Raw genomic sequence first — 17,847 nt, forward strand, 5'->3', positions numbered from 1 at the left:
CTGAGGTCATCAGTCCCCTTCAAACTTACAACTACTTAAACCTAACTGACCTAAGGGCATCACACATATCCATTCCCGAGGCAGGATCCAGACTGAAGCGCCTACAACCGCTCGACCACAGCGGCCGGCGAGACAAAGGCACCACGCCATCGTCACGTCAGTATCCAATAATTATAATAGCGTTAAATTTAGTTGCGTCGGCCATCTGCTAGGTATAGTTGTTAGGAAAGGAGCATATAATGTTGCACTGGCGACAATTGTTGGTAATCCGATGTCTACGCGCAGTAAATTTGCGTTAATTTTGTACTCCTACGATTGTGCGAGTTACGCCTTTACTGCACAACTTTAGCCAAGAGTACACGGTTGTTTGCTCGTTCTTTCACTGCTTCTTATACATCTTTCTCTGCGAACGCTTTGACGCAAATTATATCATCTCACTTATGTCACGAGTGATACGTGACTTAAGGTTGCCTGATTCCCTCGTAACAAACTGCAGCAAAAGCTAAGGAGAAATACTTCTCTCTGCTTTCAAATATTCTTTTACAAACGAAAGTTAAGGAATATTGTCCTAATTTAATTGTCGCACACAAGAGGACTGGAGTTGAGAAGCAGCTGGAACAGCTGAAAGTGACTAAAGCTGCGCTGGCGCATGCAAAACCTGCAAGACTGTGCACAGAATCTGTGGCTCAGTTAGCCCTCTTTTAATAATAATATACCGTAGATACCTCGAACAGAAAACTGTTTCCGTTAATTCGAAGAAGGTCACATTCGTCTACAAGAGGGCAGCAGAAGTGATCCACGGATCTACAATATCTTTGACATCCAACTGATCTACAATTATAAATATGTAATGAGATATCTCGAACAAAGGTATCTCCTCCATGCCAACCAACACCCATTCCGAAAACATCGGTCGTAAGAGAGCCAACTCGCTCTTTCCTCCCATGACATTCTGAAAGCCATGGTTCAACGAAGTCAGAGAGATACGGTATATCTACAGTTCCGAAAAGCATTTTACTCCGTAGTACGCAAACGCTTTTCTGCTGCTGCAAGGTATGAATCTAAATTTGCGACTGCGTTGAGGATTTCTCGGTAAGGAAGGCGTTGTATGTTATTTTGGATGGGAAGTCATCGACAAATCGTCCTCCGTGGAAGATGTAATGGAGAGCACCATGAATGGTCACAGATTTCCCTCACTCACGTACGACCGTCGCAGGAATTCCGAAAAACTTGTACTACCTGACGCTTGATGATGGATGGAGAGGGTTGTATGGGCGCACGACGGCAAGGTCTTCAGCGCCCGCTCAGTAACAGACTGAGATGGGTATCAAGAAAAGACTCAGAACAGTAAGATAAAACAGAACGAGGAGTCCTCCCTCGGGCATGGGTGTGCGTGTTTGTCCTTAGGATAATTTAGGTTAAGTAGTGTGTAAGCTTAGGGACTGATGACCTTAGCAGTTAAGCCCCATAAGATTTCAGACACATTAGAACATTTTTGAACAGGTAACAAACTTGGAAAAATATGTGCCTACCCACACCGAAGCGAGGGACGAAGCATGCCGTCAGCAGTAAAACATGGACAACACAGGAAGAAAGTCGTAGAGGGAGCTAAAACAATATAGCAGATGGAAGTGGCTGGCTGACCGTAAGGAAAAATGAGAGAGGCCAGCCACTTTGCGATACACTAAAACCTCCAGCCTAAAAGTTTAGGCCAGAGTCCAGACACATCACAAAACTTTAAAACCCTAGACACACATTTCTCATCATTAGCTAAAACTCAGGGCAGATCCCCATCAACTTATGCTTCTGCCCTTGCATCACGGTATAAAATGCAGTCTGTTAAAATGTGGTGGACAGAGATGTGCACACCACAAGCATCACGAAACGGGGGATCCTCCCACCGTAATTGAAAGCTATGTCTGAGAGGACAGTGCCCAATCAGAAGACGCGTGAGGGCCACTTCTTCCCGCCTGACGCTTGAAGATAGACGCCAACTATCCTAGGGAAATCTTCTCGCAAAGTTTTCTCATCCTGCAGTTTTGAGTTTAAATGAGGAATCTACGTACCCCACATACCATAGCACCAAGCCTATCGTTTCGGTACGGGCCACGAACACAAGATCAGACTAACTACAGAGAGCATAGAGGCACTTAAGCAGCAATACTTCCCGAATACCATAAGCGAATGTGACGATAAGAAACCCCTATGTTTGGTGCAATGAAAAGTACCCTCTGACATGGGCTTCATAGTAGTTTACAGTGTCTGTATGCAGATCCAGAATGTACATCTTGGCTACAAAGTTTCAAGAAGCAGTATTAAGCGAGGCATCCAGATACACACTACAGCCTCCTACGTATCGCTCCCTTCTGGGCCGTTATACACTGACAGTGTGGTCTAAGCCCAGAAGAATTTTACTGAGGACGGAAGTGGGCAGTGTGAGCAGACGTACCTTGCAGAGTGCGACGCCGGTGTCGAGGCGGTCCATGAAGTTGTGCACGCTGATGCAGAGCTCCGGGTAGAGCGTCTGCAGCCACTCGGCGAGGTCCTCCTTCATGGCGTACAGGTACTCCTCGCTGGACTTGAAGGGCCGCAGGGACCGGGAGTCCCTCAGCACGGGCGTCACCTCCATCGCGAGGCCGGGCTCTGCAACCGACAACACGGAACCACTCAGTCACGGCCACCAAGCGAGTAAAATCGGCGCTCCTGGGTATTAAAGTGTAGCTCTCTCCTGTGGGTTGCAGTACAGGGTTATTCGTAAGTACCTCTGGGATTACGTGAGAGAGCGACACGACACCTACAAGGGCAATGACACGTGTCAGTGCACAGAGCATCTTCCAAGTATCAAACAGTAACACACTGCGTGGCGTAGTTGCAGTGCATACAACCGAGGGGAATGCTTGTCAGATCGTGTAGACCAGGAGCATTCAAGATTACGGATCGCAGGCCGTGCCTAGGCCAGAGTGCCAAAGCACTCAACCTGGGTGGCACATTTCCCCCACCGCCACGCCGCCCTGTCTGAGCGCGAGGAGAGGGCAGAGGGGAAAACAGTGAATGTGCCGCAATTCTATGGCAGTACAGTCGTGCTGCATACGGCTTGTTTTTATATGTGAGATTTGCCAAGAAGATAGGTCACAAACAAAACTAGTTATCAGTATCATTTAATTATTTTTGGCGCGCTCAAGATATAATTCTTATCTGGTGAAAACTGCTGGCATACTGGCAGACGCAGACAATTTCGCAGAGTTTCACAGTCAAGTTGCCACGTAAGCGTTACTTATTTGGTTTTATAATCGAGAAAAGGTCTTTCGCGGAAGTATGTCGATCGAAATATTGTAGCATTTTTTGCCACCTCATTATGGAGACTTGGAAACCCAACTTGAGGGAAGCAATTTAGACATACTGGACAGTTTTAACACATAAGGATTTGTCATTAAAACAGAAATTACCCTGTAGGTAACTAGTTACATTTGCTCATGCACAGCGGCGCTTTCAACTGTAACAGCAAACTGTCTCGAAAACACGTGTAAGACTGGCAGTGTCCTCAAAACGTTTAGGAAACTATCCTCGTAATTCTTTCAAGACCACAATGAATTCCTGAAACTTTGCGTTTTCTTTAATGGCAGTGATCTTAGGGAACTGGATTGTCTTCTTTAAATGTGTCCCTTATACAATGCGATTTTCTTTTTAAATATGTCTCCGTCAAATCAGAAAGAACTTTCCCTGAAATGTATTTCTGTGACCAGTGTACAGCCAAGTCCATTTCCATTCCATTCCGAAAGTTCTAATTTTCGTTCCTGCGCTCCTTTTTCCTTTATAAATTTAACAGTAGCGAGATTTAAACCGGAAAGTCGTTCAGACATGGCCGTTGACTTAACCTACGTACTCTGCAGTAACATGTGGAGTCTATGTACTCTTCGTTCAGCTCCATTAAAAAGCGTTGCAGCTAACAATGAAATAATGAGTGCAACTTCACAAATTTTACTATTCGTACCACCAGTTTCTTCACGTGCTCCAGGCATGCAAATTTAACACAAAATTCTTTTTGATATACAGCATAAAGAATACCGTCTGCCGGTCGGTGTTCTTTTTTGCTCTTTCATTGTCAACTAAATCTTTAAATTCTTTCTGCACGTTATTGTAGCGTCGTTTCACAGCAAATATGCTAATTGAGGATTCTTATCGCTCTCCTCCGTCATTCCTATTCATTTTGAAGAATTGCGACGACAGATCGCTGGACTGTTTCTTTTTCTGCAAATATCCACTAAACCTGTCAACGTCCTTCACGCCACGAACAAGTAGCGAAGATTAAACAGCGCGGACAGCACAATTCTGCCAAACTCAGCGTACTGTGCCGACCGAAAAACGCCGTACCGCAATGCTAAATGAGACGTCGCACGTTCTGGGTACTCCCGAGTAGGACCGAACAAAGCCGAGCGCGGGTCGCAGTAGCTGCAGCGTGAAGTTAGGCACGCTGCGTCCGGCGCTGATGTAGATAAATCACCTTCTCCGTATTCTCACACGAAACTAGTTCGCGCCTGCAGATAGACCACCCAATAGTACGCTACATCCAGACAGCAGCGATTCCAATGAACTCGTGTCACAAATAGTGCCCATGTTGAGCACTTGTAATGCGAGTTAAGAACTTGGACAGATGCTGTGTCCCCTAGTATGTATATATTTTCTGAACGTCTTGCAGTTTTCATGCCGCTGTCTCCTCAAAACCCGAGGGTACTCGTGAGTAGCGCTGTAGCGCTGCCCGCCGGCCAGACGAAACGCCCAGCTACAGCAGCTGCATAACGTCAGAACCGCGGGCAGTTCTACGGCGTAAGCCACAGGGCGTTTCACGAGCGTCTGTTGTATGTCCACCTCAAAGCGGACTCAATGCGTACTGTCAGCCTCGAGTCAAAGCACATTTTCTCAAAGACGGAGGGGGCAAAAGGATACGTCCAAAAGATACGGGACATCAGCACTCAATGCACGAGGGACTACTTGCCAAGGCACTGTGTGCCTTCTAGGAATAACTTTCTTGGCAGTTCTCTGACGTCTTTCTCCCCTGGGAAATGTACGCAGCAGTTCAGAAAGTTGCGTAAATATTTTAACTGGACCGAAAAAGAGCTGGTCATTCGGTAGTGTGACCGCTGGAGATTCTCTTTCTAGTGGCGACAGATAATGGGCACACCGTTTTTCATTAGTACTAATCAAAAGAGCTCAGGTAGTTTGAGAGAAGAATTTCTTAAGTATTTATAGCCTGGTCCAAAGCACTGTTGTCAGTCAGAACAAAACTTTGTGACAATGTAAATACGTTATTGCGGCTGACGCTCCCAATATCTTTATTTGTTATGCAAATGCCTCAACCAAGTGAAAACAAAATTAAATGATATTTAATAAACCCAGTTTGTTTTCCTCGACGACGACTGTTCATCTGAGACAAAGGTATCATCAGGTGTGCCAGAGGGAAATGTGACAGGACCGCTGCTGTTCTGTATACACATAGATGATTTGGCGAACTGCGTGGGCAGCAATAAGCGTTTGTTTGCTAAAGATGCCGTGGTGTACGGTAAGGCGCCGAAGTTAAATCACTGTAGGAAGATACAAGACGACCTAGACAAAATTTGTAGTTGGTGTGATGAATGGCAGCTAGCTCTAAATGTATAAAATGTTAAGTTAATGCAGGTGAGTAGGAAGTACAAAGCTGTAATGTTTGGATACAGCAGTAGTAGTGTCCTCCTTGACTCAGTCAAGTCGTTTAAATACCTGGGCGTGCCGGCCGCGGTGGCCGTGCGGTTCTGGCGCTGCAGTCCGGAACCGCGGGACTGCTACGGTCGCAGGTTCGAATCCTGCCTCGGGCATGGGTGTGTGTGATGTCCTTAGGTTAGTTAGGTTTAAGTAGTTCTAAGTTCTAGGGGACTTATGACCTAAGATGTTGAGTCACATAGTGCTCAGAGCCATTTGAACCAAATACCTGGGCGTAACGTTGCAGAGCGATATGAAATCGAACTAGCATGTGAGAACTGTGGTAGGGAAGGCGAATGGTCGACTTCTGTTACTGGGACAATTTTAAGAAAGAGCATGTCATTCTCAATGGAGAGAAGTCTTCCGAAGTAAGAGTGATTTCAGGTGTGCCGCAGGGGAGTGTAGTAGGACCGTTGCTATTCACAATATACATAAATGACCTTGTGGATGACATCGGAAGTTCACTGAGGCTTTTTGCGGACGATGCTGTAGCATATCGAGAAGTTGTAACAATGGAAAATTGTACTGAAATGCAGGAGGATCTGCAACGAATTGGCACATGGTGCAGGGAGTGGCAATTGAATCTCAATGTAGACAAGTGTAATGTGCTGCGAATACATAGAAAGAAAGATCCTTTATCATTTAGCTACAATATAGCAGGTCAGCAACTGGAAGTATTTAATTCCATAAATTATCTAAAAGTAGCCATTAGGAGTGATTTAAAATGGAATGACCATATAAAATTAATCGTCGGTAAAGCAGATGCCAGACCGAGAATCATTGGAATAATCCTAAGGAAATGCAGTCCGAAAACAAAGGGAGTAGGTTACAGTACACTTGTTCGCCCACTGCCTGAATACTGCTCACCAGTGTGGGATCCGTACCAGATAGGGTTGATAGAAGAGATAAAAATGTTGAAATGTATGTGAAATATTATGGGACTTAACTGCTAAGGTCATCAGTCCCTAAGCTTACATACTACTTAACCTAAATTATCCTAAGGACAAACACACATAGCCATGCCCGAGGGAGGACTCGAACCTCCGCCGGGACCAGCCGCACAGTCCATGACGGTAGCGCCTTACACCGATCGGCTAATCCCACGCGGCGTAGAAGATATTGAGAAGATCAAAGGGAGACCAGCGCGCTTCGTTACAGGATCATTTAGTAATCGCCGTAACGTTTTCGCGATGATAGATAAACTCCAGTGGAAGACTCTGCAAGAGAGACGCTCAGTAGCTCGGTACGGGCTTCTGTTGGAGTTTCGAGAACATACCTTCACCGAGGAGTCAAAGAGTATACTGCTCCCTCCTATGTATATCTCGCAAAGAGACCATGAGGATAAAATCAGAGAGATTAGAGCCCACACAGAGGCATACTGACAATCTTTCTTTCCACGAACAATACGAGACTGGAATAGTAGGGAGAACCGATAGAGGTACTCAAAGTACCCTCCGCCACACACCGTCAGGTGGCTTGCGGAGTATAGATGTAGATGTAGAGTGGTCCACCTGTAAAGGACACTGCATGTAGGATGCTTTAGGACCTGTTCTTGAGTATTCCTCGAGTGTTTGGATCCGTACCCGTTCGCATTAAGTGAAGACATACAAGCAACTCGGAGGCAGGCTGCTAGATTCGTTACCGGTAGGTTCGAACAACACGGAAGTATTACGGAGATGTTTCGAGAACTCAAACGGGAAAGCCTGGAGGGAAGGCGACGTTCTTTTCAAGAAACACTACGGAGAAAATTTAGACAACCGGTATTTGAAGCTGACTGACGAACGATTCCGCTGCCTCCAACATACATGGCGCGTAAGCACCACGAAGATAAGATACGAGAAATTAGGGCTCACACGGAGGCATATAGACAGTCGTTGTCGCTTTTCCCTCGTTCTATTTGCGAGTGGAACAGGAAAGAAAATGACTAGCAGTACGGTGGATTGCGGAGTATAAATGTAGATGTGGATAAATGTTAACAAAATCCGTCCACTACAAGATTACTGAAATGAGTGTGTATATAGTTTAGATCGTGTTTAGGTCGATGGCAGTGGTTGTGATGGTGGTGGTGATGATGATGATAGTAATGAGAGAAGCGGGAGCACACAGTCTGCTTCTCTCTATCAACACGAGCTTTATGACCCCATCCGAAGGACGTAACGCCATCAACAGTGTCAATGCCCTCATTCCACGACACAACGCGCAGGGGTTTCGAAATTGAGACCAGAACCTCGGCGTGGACCATTACCTGCACGACACCACCTCCTCTCCCCTGTGCGCAAGTGAAAATTTTGGCAAACGTGGGACGAAATGGAAGTAGACACTAAGCCAGTCCATGATGCCTGATGACTTAAAAATATGTAACTTCTATCAGTATCTCCCGCATACATAAAGAAAATAAAGCAAATTTAGCGAGGCGACCGACGTGGATCGACAGGTAGCAAGCGAAGATCAGAAGCGCCCCAGTTCACGGCAGCGAGGGCAATTACTCTGCTCTCAGAAGCGCACAATCATTATTCTGTATGGGCAATTTCAAACTTCGCTGCCGCTCCGAGCTGGTTGAAGTAATCAGAACGGCAGTTGGCAAGCGAATAAATTTCACCACTTGAGAAATTATCCTTCGGAAAGCAAGTTTCACATTCCCAGTAGCTACAACGTCAATCTGCGTATGCGTATTCCTTCAGCTTTCGAAAAGAACGGTGCTTTCACGAAAAAGTATAGCAGACTGTAACACAGTATCCTCTGCGCCCCTCCATCCCATCGCCCCCCTTCTCTCTCTCTCTCTCTCTCTCTCTTTCTCTTTCTCACGCACGCACGTCACGTCAGACAGCCTTGTTACGTAGCATACGCTCTGCACGTCTGATGTTATGAACAAGAACTCAGATAAAGAGCTGCCTTTTCCAAACCGAAATATTCATAGTGCGCCCTCCATTCGATAAATAGCAATTCTGTTGCTTGTTCTGTAAAAATCATTATATTGAAATTAAAACTACTGTTCTGTTTGACAGTCAGTTTTGCTGATGAAAGTCAAGTTTACAGATTGCAAAATGATTTAGGCCTGATATCTGTATGGCGTGAAAGATTTCAGTTGACCCTAAGCAATAAAACGTGTGATCACTGAGAAAAGTCTTTTAAGCATCAGTTACACGATACGTCCCATAGATGTAAAGGCTGTCGATTCCACGAAATACCTAGGCGTTACAATTACGAATAACTTACAGTGAAACCCTCATACAGGAAACGTTATGGGAAAGGTGAACCAAAGACTGCATTATTGGTAGAATATTTAGAAGATGCAACAAATCTACTAAATACACTGTCCTAGCGGTACTGACTGGTCAGTCTAGGCTCATTAGCCCGAAATACCGGGGATCCCTACCATATTTAATCCTAAATGGAACGTAAATCAATTTCTATCCCTCAGCAAAAAGAGTCTTGGAGGAGGACCTAATAATAGATGAAAATTTAATTCGACTGAGCACGTAACTGCAATGTGCAAGAAGGTATTAGCATCTCTCCGTGATCTACAAAACTCTTCACCTAAAAAAGAAACTTGTACAAGCACTTATCCTTGCAGTTGCTGATTACGCGATGTTATCCTGCAAATCCTTTCTCGGGAAATCTCACTGAGCCTGGAACTGGTTATAAATACCTTCGTTCGTGACATCTGTGATGTTGGACTCTTTGAGGTCTGAACATGAATGGGATCATCTAAAGCGCGGGTCGCCTCAGGGGATCGTTGATCGTCTTGATACACGTCGATGATCTGACACTAAACACGACAGAATTTGTCTCCAGATCAGAGAAGAATTATTGCGAAAGACGAACAGTGTAATGTAAATGATCTAGCAAATAGGATACCTAATAATACCAGCTCGCTGGCTTTCAGAGAACAGATTAACCGTTAACAACAACAAAAAGCAATGTATACAGTTTCTAGCACGGAGTTCTTCTAAAAGCGAAGCTGTACTGCCCCGAAATGGTCTGTCAGCGAAGTAGGCCATTTTAAATTACACATAAGAGGATGGAAGGCTTTCAAGGAACAGCTAAGTTCAAAATCACTTTCAGAAACTGAACGCTACCATTCCACTACAAGAATGATCTCCACTGTATCTGACACTGAAACGCGAAGGCTTTTTTACCTCGCTTTATCTTCTGTCTGTTGTCTCGTATGATGTTACATTGTGGGCACCTATGTGCGCTCACAGAGAACGATCTTAGTGCGGAAACGGGCGCTCAGACTGATCTGCGACGTCAGTTCGCAAACTTCGTGCAGACCGTTGCTCAGGTCTGTCGCAGTACTAACTCTGCCGTCCCTGTACAGGGCATCATGGAACTTGTTGTTGACAACATTCGCCTCATTCAGAAGAAACTGCAACGTTCACTCAGTGAACGCTATACGAAAAGACGATCCACACTTGGATAACAACTCACTAAGCATTATAGAGAAAGGGGTGAAGTTTTCGGAAGATCTCGTTTTCAACACGTTTCGAGGAGAACGGAAAAAAATGAGTAATAAATCGCGTCTTCAAATCTAAGTTGAAAGGTTTCCTTGTGCCACACGCTTTCTATTCTGTTCAGGAGTTCCTCGCACTAGCTGTCAACTTTTATCTGTAATGTGTTATTCATTACAAAACCGACGCACGATTTTTTGTGTTTTATTAAGAGTTTCTTTCATTTTTTATAAATTTTCTAATCCGCATTCTGTAAACTTTGTATTGCCTGGTTGCACGACCAAGAAGCTTTGGCTCTCACTGTCTCACTGAACCTCACGAATATATGTAAATATTTATTCCCAAACATTAGTTGCTGGTCTCAAAGCAATGCGTGTGGGATAATCCGCCATCTGCTTACACGTATGTCTAAGGCCTCGATTCTCAGTGAACACAGTATCTGCTTGAAGTTTGGGAGAAGAATGTAAAAAAACACTGAAAGATCAACGATGTACGACTTGAAATACAGACACAGGTATATTCACAAGTGTATCTTGGTATCAGAACACTACTGTGCGAAAAGTAAAAGGTGTGCTGTTAAATAACACGAGTGGGTGGAGCATCTTTGCTAGTTTCCATTCGTTATAACTGCCTTGGCGTAGATACACTACAAGGCATTCCTGTCTGAACATGTAGACAAGCCGGCCGGAATGCCCGTGCGGTTCTAGGCGCTACAGTCTGGAGCCGAGCGACCGCTCCGGTCGCAGGTTCGAATTCTGCCTCGGGCGTGGATGTGTGTGATGTCCTTAGGTTAGTTAGGTTTAATTAGTTCCAAGTTCTAGGGGACTAATGACCTCAGAAGTTAAGTCGCATAGTGCTCAGATCCAAGCCATGTAGACAAAAATCCGCCTATTGATAGACGAAACAGTGAACAGACGTCGTTCCTAACTGAACAGTTCGCGTCAATGACTTCCATGAACTGAACGCAGTTTCTGACCTTCGCCATATCACATGTGGTGTTCATACTGAGCTATATACACATCAGTTTTCTGTACGTCTTGTAGTTTTCGAAAAATTCTCTTCTGAATCCTCCGAGATAATTGCTTAGTAACAATATGTTAGTGAAGAAATCTGAAACTTATGGAAAATATGATAAACCGAGATGAGAGTTTATAAATACCCAGCCGCCCAACGCTACTGGATTTCGAACGTCGCTGGCTTCTCACTTACCGACGCAGCAGCAAGTTACGACGTCGAAGAGCTTACACAGCGACACATGCCTCATCAGGCGCGAGTTATTGCCGTCGCCGAGTAGCTAATTGGCTGCTGCGTGCTGTGTCCACCTGAGGACGCCGCGCTCGCGGCACCCGAAACGCGGTACTTCGGCTCGGTGGCCGCGCTCGTTTAGGGTCAGCCGGCGGCCCTTTTACGGGAGCCGGGCGGCAATTAGCCGGCGACATCCGCGGAACCCCTGCCCTCCGGCTAATTAAGCCGTCTCCCTCTCGCCACGCCACCCGCCGCCGCCTCGTACAAGCCCATCCATTATCTCTCGCGGTCGGGACGGTCCTAACAATTTTGCACCTAACAAACAGTGTCGCTACCCTTCAAAGAGCCCATTCCGTTTTATGTCCCGTCCACCGGTCATTGACAAATTGGATCAGCTGTACAGCTGGCGTTTCCCTGTACGTTACGCCTTCCTGGGAACGGGGCAATGCGTGACGCTGTGTTAAGTGCCGGAGAGTAGGTAAACAAGTGCAGTCGTTGTAGATTACACAACAGACCGAGGACGTAGCCAGAGTGTCGGCTAGATCCATTAGGAAGAGAAGCGGGGCTACGACTGCCGTCTGCTCGCCTTCTTCTCGAGAGCGATCCCCACGGTTGTCGTCCTCACACTGGGCGCGTTCCCCACTGTGAAGAAGGCCGAGGTTTGGTGCTGCCCCGCTCTCCAGCGGAACTTGTCGGCTGTATCTGGCTCGCAAATCACACAGTTTGCGAAAATGAGTTCGCTATTGAAACCCACTTCCTCCCTTCTCCACACACCAGCCGAGTCCTTCTGGCTGTATCATACACAAATAAAAGACAGGAAACTTCCCTTTCCAGTCACTGAGAAAATAAGCATTTAAAACTTCTAGTACAAATAGTGCGAGACGTATTTACAGTTGTCTTCCATATAAGATAAAAATTCACAGTTCTCACTTCTAAATAAAACTCTAGATGTGAAGTAGAAGACTTTAAACAAGGAATTGCAAAATCTCCTACAGCAAATAGTGTTAGCTCCCTTGTAGATAAAACCAAAAAATTATTTACTTACTGCAATATTACTGTTAAATTTTGGTGTATGCATGCGTTTAGACGCATGTGTCAGCAAACAATCACACACAATGTTTCTAAAAAACATTACCGACCGCGCGGTCTGCAAAGCATAAATATTGAAAAGCTATCGAATTAGGCAGAGACGTAGAAAGTAACCTTGCAACTCGTTGGTCTATGTTCCCTGGCATGTTCATAGAGCCGAACAAACTCAGTTCTGAGCGAGAGCGCTCTGTATACGTGACATCCAGTATTGCATAATATAGTGCTGTTCACGTAATAACAAATGTACAAGGAGCCGAATAAAATTACATTTAACTTTTCAGCCATCCTCTACACTGCAGTGAACTGCTGTCACGTATGTCTACACTGAGGTCACTCAGTAACAGAACAGCGATATGCACATACACAGGTGGCGATAGCATCGCGTACACAAAGTATAAAGGGGCAGTGCATTGGCGGAGCTGTCGTTTGCACTCAGGTGACCCATGTGAAAAGGTTTCCGACGTGATTATGGCCGCACAGACTTAGAACGCGGAATACTAGTTGGACCTAGAAGCACGGGACATTCCATTTCGGAAAGCGTCAGGGATTTAAATATTCTGAGATCCACAGCGTCAAGAATGTGCTCAGAATACCAAATGTCAGGCGTTATAACCGATCACGGGCGATTCAGTGGCCGACGGCCTTCACTTAACGACCGACAGCAGCGGTGTGTGAGCACAGTTGTCAGTGCTAACGCACAAGCAACACTGCGTAAAATAACCGCAGAGATCAATGTGCGACGTTCGACGAACGTATCCGTTAGGACAGTGCGGCGAAGTCTGGCGTTAATGGGCTGTGGCAGCAACCGACCGACGCAGGTTTCTTTGCTAACAGCACGACATCGCCTGCAGCGCCTCTCCTGGGCTCGTAACCATATCGGTTGGAACGACTGAAAAGATATGGCCGGTCGGATGAGTCCCCATTTCAGTTTGCAAGAGCTGATGATAGGGTTCGAGTGTGGAGCAGAACCACGGACCACAGTTGTCAAAAGGCACTGTGCAAGTCGGTGATGGCTCGATAACGGTGTGGGCTGCGTATACATTGATGGACTGGATCCTCTGGTCCAGCTGAACCGGACTGGAAATGGTTACGTTCGGCTATTTGGAGACCATCTGCAGCCATTCAGGGCTTATGTTCCCAAACAGCGATGGAACTTTAGTAGATGAGAATGCGCCACGTCACCAGGACAAAATTGTTCACGATCGCTTTGAAGAACATTCTGGACAATTAGAGCGAATGATCTGGCCTTCCAGATCGCCTGACATGTCCATCGAACGTTTATGGGACATATCTGAGAGGTCAGTTCGCACTCAAAATCCTGCACCGGCAACACCTTCGTAATTATAAACGGCTATAGCGGCAGCATGAGTCAATATTTTTGCAGGGGCTTCCAACGACTTGTTGACATGTCACGACGAGTCGCTGCACTATGCTGGGCAAAAAGAGGTCCGACACGACATTAGCAGGCATCAGATGACTTTTGTCACCCCGGTATATGCCTCTGATGTTACGATATCCTGAAGGTTCTATCGCCAATATGCATTAACTGACATTTGATTACACCTAATCATACCGAGAACGATGTGTTTTTGATAAATCTTCAGTGCGCAGTAGTCTTTAAACAAGATGCTTTCATAACAAGCAAGTTCTAATACGAAAACCACGGAATACGAAAATTCTTTAATTATCTATGTAACGTTTCCCGTGGTGTTATTACAACAAATCGTACGATATACTATGCATTTTCAAGAAATTCTCGTGTACTGGTGCTATGAGACAGATTACATTCGTAGGACGTAAGTTATAATGTAAAACGTAGTACCAAATATAGTTTACAACCTAATCCATTATGTCGTCTTGCTAGTTCTGCTTGTGACGTAGCACGCGATCCTACATCTTATTGGCCAGGTTACCCTCCACGAATCAAAAATCTGACTTGTCGTTTTCTATCTTTTACGATACGGTGCGACGTGGAACGTGAAGTCCACAAACGCTTTCACTTCCCGTGTGAGGACGGCTTGACGTAAGACAGTGAAGGGACGAACGGCGCACGGTTATGCCCAGTGGTTCGAGCGTGCACCCCTTCCGCCTGACTGAATCCCCTCTACAGAAATCAAAAAGATCAGGCTTCAGCTTCCCGTTGACGACAACGGCACTAGAGACAGAGCAGGAGCTCCAACTGCGAGACGGGTATGCAGGGCAATCGGTCGTGTCCTTCCCAAGCGAACCGTCCCGATACTTGCCTCAAGAGACTCAGAGAAACGACGGTAAAACCTAAATATGGATGACCGGAAGGCATTTCCACCGTCGTAGCCTAGAAACGGAGCATCATCATTAATTTATAAATAGCAAAACTCGTCGACTACTTTCAGTGTCTCATTTTCTAATCCAGCTCCCCCCCAGCATCACCTGATGTAATTCGACTACATTCTAATACCCTGATTTTGTTAACGATCATTTTGCAACCCCTTTTCAGGACACTATCCATCACGAATGAGCCCCAATCTCTCGGATTTTCCTGTCGTGGTCATGTCGCGAGACGTTATCTCGAATGAGGTAATACGCTGCACGACTGTTCTTGCAAAATACACTCCTGTAACATCAATATTAAAACTCTCCGCCACCCACAGACCATCTCTTATGGCACCTGCGACGTCCCATACATCCATTTAATTGACTTTTCTAACCTCTAATCTCGAGGCTACCCTATTATTTCATTAAATTATGTGATTACCTTCGGGCATTAATTTAACATTGAAGGATGAGAAAGAGAGTTGGCTGAGGGGGGGGGGGGGGGGGGGAGTCCACGTATTGCATCACGACCTGGGGAGCCGTAGCCAACCGTGACGGCACCCCTCTGGTGCTACTTGAGGGAACACAGAACACTGCTGCCTACATCCAGCACATTCCGCTGCCTTTGTTACACCGTCAGGAAGATACGGTCATCCAGTAGGTCAACGTCCATGCACACAATGACCATGCTACACAAACGACCTCTCCAAGATTATTCTTTTACTTCCTCGAACAGAACTACACCAAAGCTGACCCACAACGAGTATTTACCGAGCCAACTGCTGCAGTGGACTCCTATCTGGTACGATATTACCTTTGCGCCTCCTTCTCTCGCAACTTAGCGCGCTAGGCGTTATGCTATACCAACAGGTATTGTGCAATGCCGTAAATCACTTAAAAACGGCATAGAATGATCAGCTGAACGGAATAGACAGTGTCTCTAAAAGAGATTATAAGACGAAAATCACCAGAAGTATAAACAAGGTAATGGAATGTCCTCAAATGAAATCAGGCGATTCTGTGGGAATTAGCTAAAAAATGAGGTAGTGAAGCTGGTAGATGAATCCTTGTATCTGTCATGTCTGTCCGAAAGAACAGATACCACGCATATATATATATATAGATATACGCATATATAAAATATACTTGTATACGGCTTGACGGCCTTGGAGATCATTTTGTGCGGATGTATTTTACGTGCTGAACTCCTGGGGGAATGCAGCGTGAGGCTGCGAGCAACGAGTATGGTGGACAGGGCCCGCTACATAAGTAGTATCCGACAAGACATGAATTTTGCGTGGGACGGAAAGCGTAAAGCGAGATAGAGGAAGCGTAAAGCGGGATATCCTGATATAATTGCGTAGGCTTCCGCGGCCAGAGTCAGTCGACGTAAATGTTTTCTGGGTATTGTACTGCGTCGTAATGTAGCAAACTACTGCTGCTGGAGAAAAACCAACGTTTCGGCCACGGTTGAAGTGGCCTTCTTTTGGGTCTACGACGCAGTACAATACCCAGAAAACATTTATGTCTACAGGTTATCCTGGTTCGAGTCCCGATCCGGCACAAGTTCTCATTGCTGCCACTGAGTTTATTTCAATGCCTGATTGCGGCCTATGCCAGAATTTCTGTTTCATTTCATCATGCAACAGATGAGGATCGTTATTTGAGCAGCAAAATAACGGACGAGGACAGAAGCAAATGGTTCAAATGGCTCTGAGCACTATGGGACTAAACATCTATGGTCATCAGTCCCCTAGGCTTAGAACTACTTAAACCTAACTAACCTAAGGACATCACACAACACCCAGTCATCACGAGGCAGAGAAAATCTCTGACCCCGCCGGGAATCGAACCCGGGAACCCGGGCGCGGGAAGCGAGAACGCTACCGCACGACCACGAGCTGCGGACAAGAGGACAGAAGCAAGGAGGATATAAAATAAAGCTTTACAATCTCAAAAAGACGAATATCTATCACAAATTTGTAATCTTTTATGAAAGTAGTCTACTTATCTGAGAATTTGCCTGATTCTGGAGTGAAACTTGGTCAATAAACAGTTCAGGAAATAAGAGAATAGGAGCTTTTGCAATGTCGAGCTACCGAAGAAGGCCGAAGACTAGATGAGTAGCTCGATTAACTAGTGAAGGGGTAACGAATAGGACAGCAGAGAAAATATGATTTTAGCGCGACCTGGCTAAAACGAGGTGTCAATTGTTAGCACACAACCTGAGTTATCAAGGCACCGCCGTTTTGGTAATGGGGGGGAAGTGTGAGGGGTACAAATTATAGAGGGAGACCAAGGCAAGCACTTGTGATGCACAGGTGAAAAGGCTTGTACAGGGAGAAATGGCGTGGACAGCTGCATCAGACGATTCTTCAGACTAATGACCACAACAACGACACTGCCAACACTGATTCAGACGGTTCATTCTTAGTTACTTTCCATATACCAATGGAAACACCGGTCCTTGACTTCGTAAAGTGTTATGAGAAAATCTGGAAAGCTCCTAGCTATCAGTTTTGATGCATAACAACGCAAGATGAGTGTGAGGTAATTATGTACACAAAAACCGAAATTTGAGAAGCAAGGAATATTACGGTCTGAATCATGTCGTCGACGTGATCATTAGAGACGCAGGAAGAGAAACTATGCCAGTGCTCGCGTTGATCGAGCTAGAGAAAACACATAAAACATAATCTAGAGTGGCGGGCATGGATTTGAACTTCACTCTTGCTGAACGCGCCACCTCACTTGGTCAACAGAGAGTTCGGAAGTTCACGCACTATTCAGTCGAGTCTGTGGAAGTGTCTTTTAGTGTGTGGAAGTGTCCTACTGGTGTTTTCCACTGGAAACAAAGTAATTCCCAGTGTCTAGGTCACCACCGACGTATGGCTGACGCAACATGTAAACTAGAGATAAATTTAATTCCGCTGTCGACTGCCGCCATCACGATAGTATCAAACGCATAACACAGCCTTGGATATTGGCAGGAAAATGCACTGACAAAACAGATTAATGAATTCTTAAGACACAGAAG

The 17,847-nt window shown here is 45.6% G+C and overlaps 1 protein-coding gene across 1 annotated transcript in view; it reads right to left on the reverse strand.

Moving 5' to 3' along the window:
- Window positions 1-17,847, reverse strand: part of LOC126419733 (GAS2-like protein pickled eggs) — an 817,704-nt gene that overhangs the window by 678,024 nt on the left and 121,833 nt on the right. Inside the window, exon 2 of the mRNA XM_050086911.1 lies at window positions 2,450-2,643. Coding sequence (XP_049942868.1) covers window positions 2,450-2,629 — 180 coding nt within the window. The 5' untranslated portion in view covers window positions 2,630-2,643. The remainder of the gene's footprint in view (window positions 1-2,449; window positions 2,644-17,847) is intronic.

The sequence above is a fragment of the Schistocerca serialis genome, chromosome 9 (genome assembly GCF_023864345.2).
Source record: "Schistocerca serialis cubense isolate TAMUIC-IGC-003099 chromosome 9, iqSchSeri2.2, whole genome shotgun sequence".
NCBI classification, from domain to species: Eukaryota; Metazoa; Arthropoda; class Insecta; order Orthoptera; family Acrididae; genus Schistocerca; species Schistocerca serialis.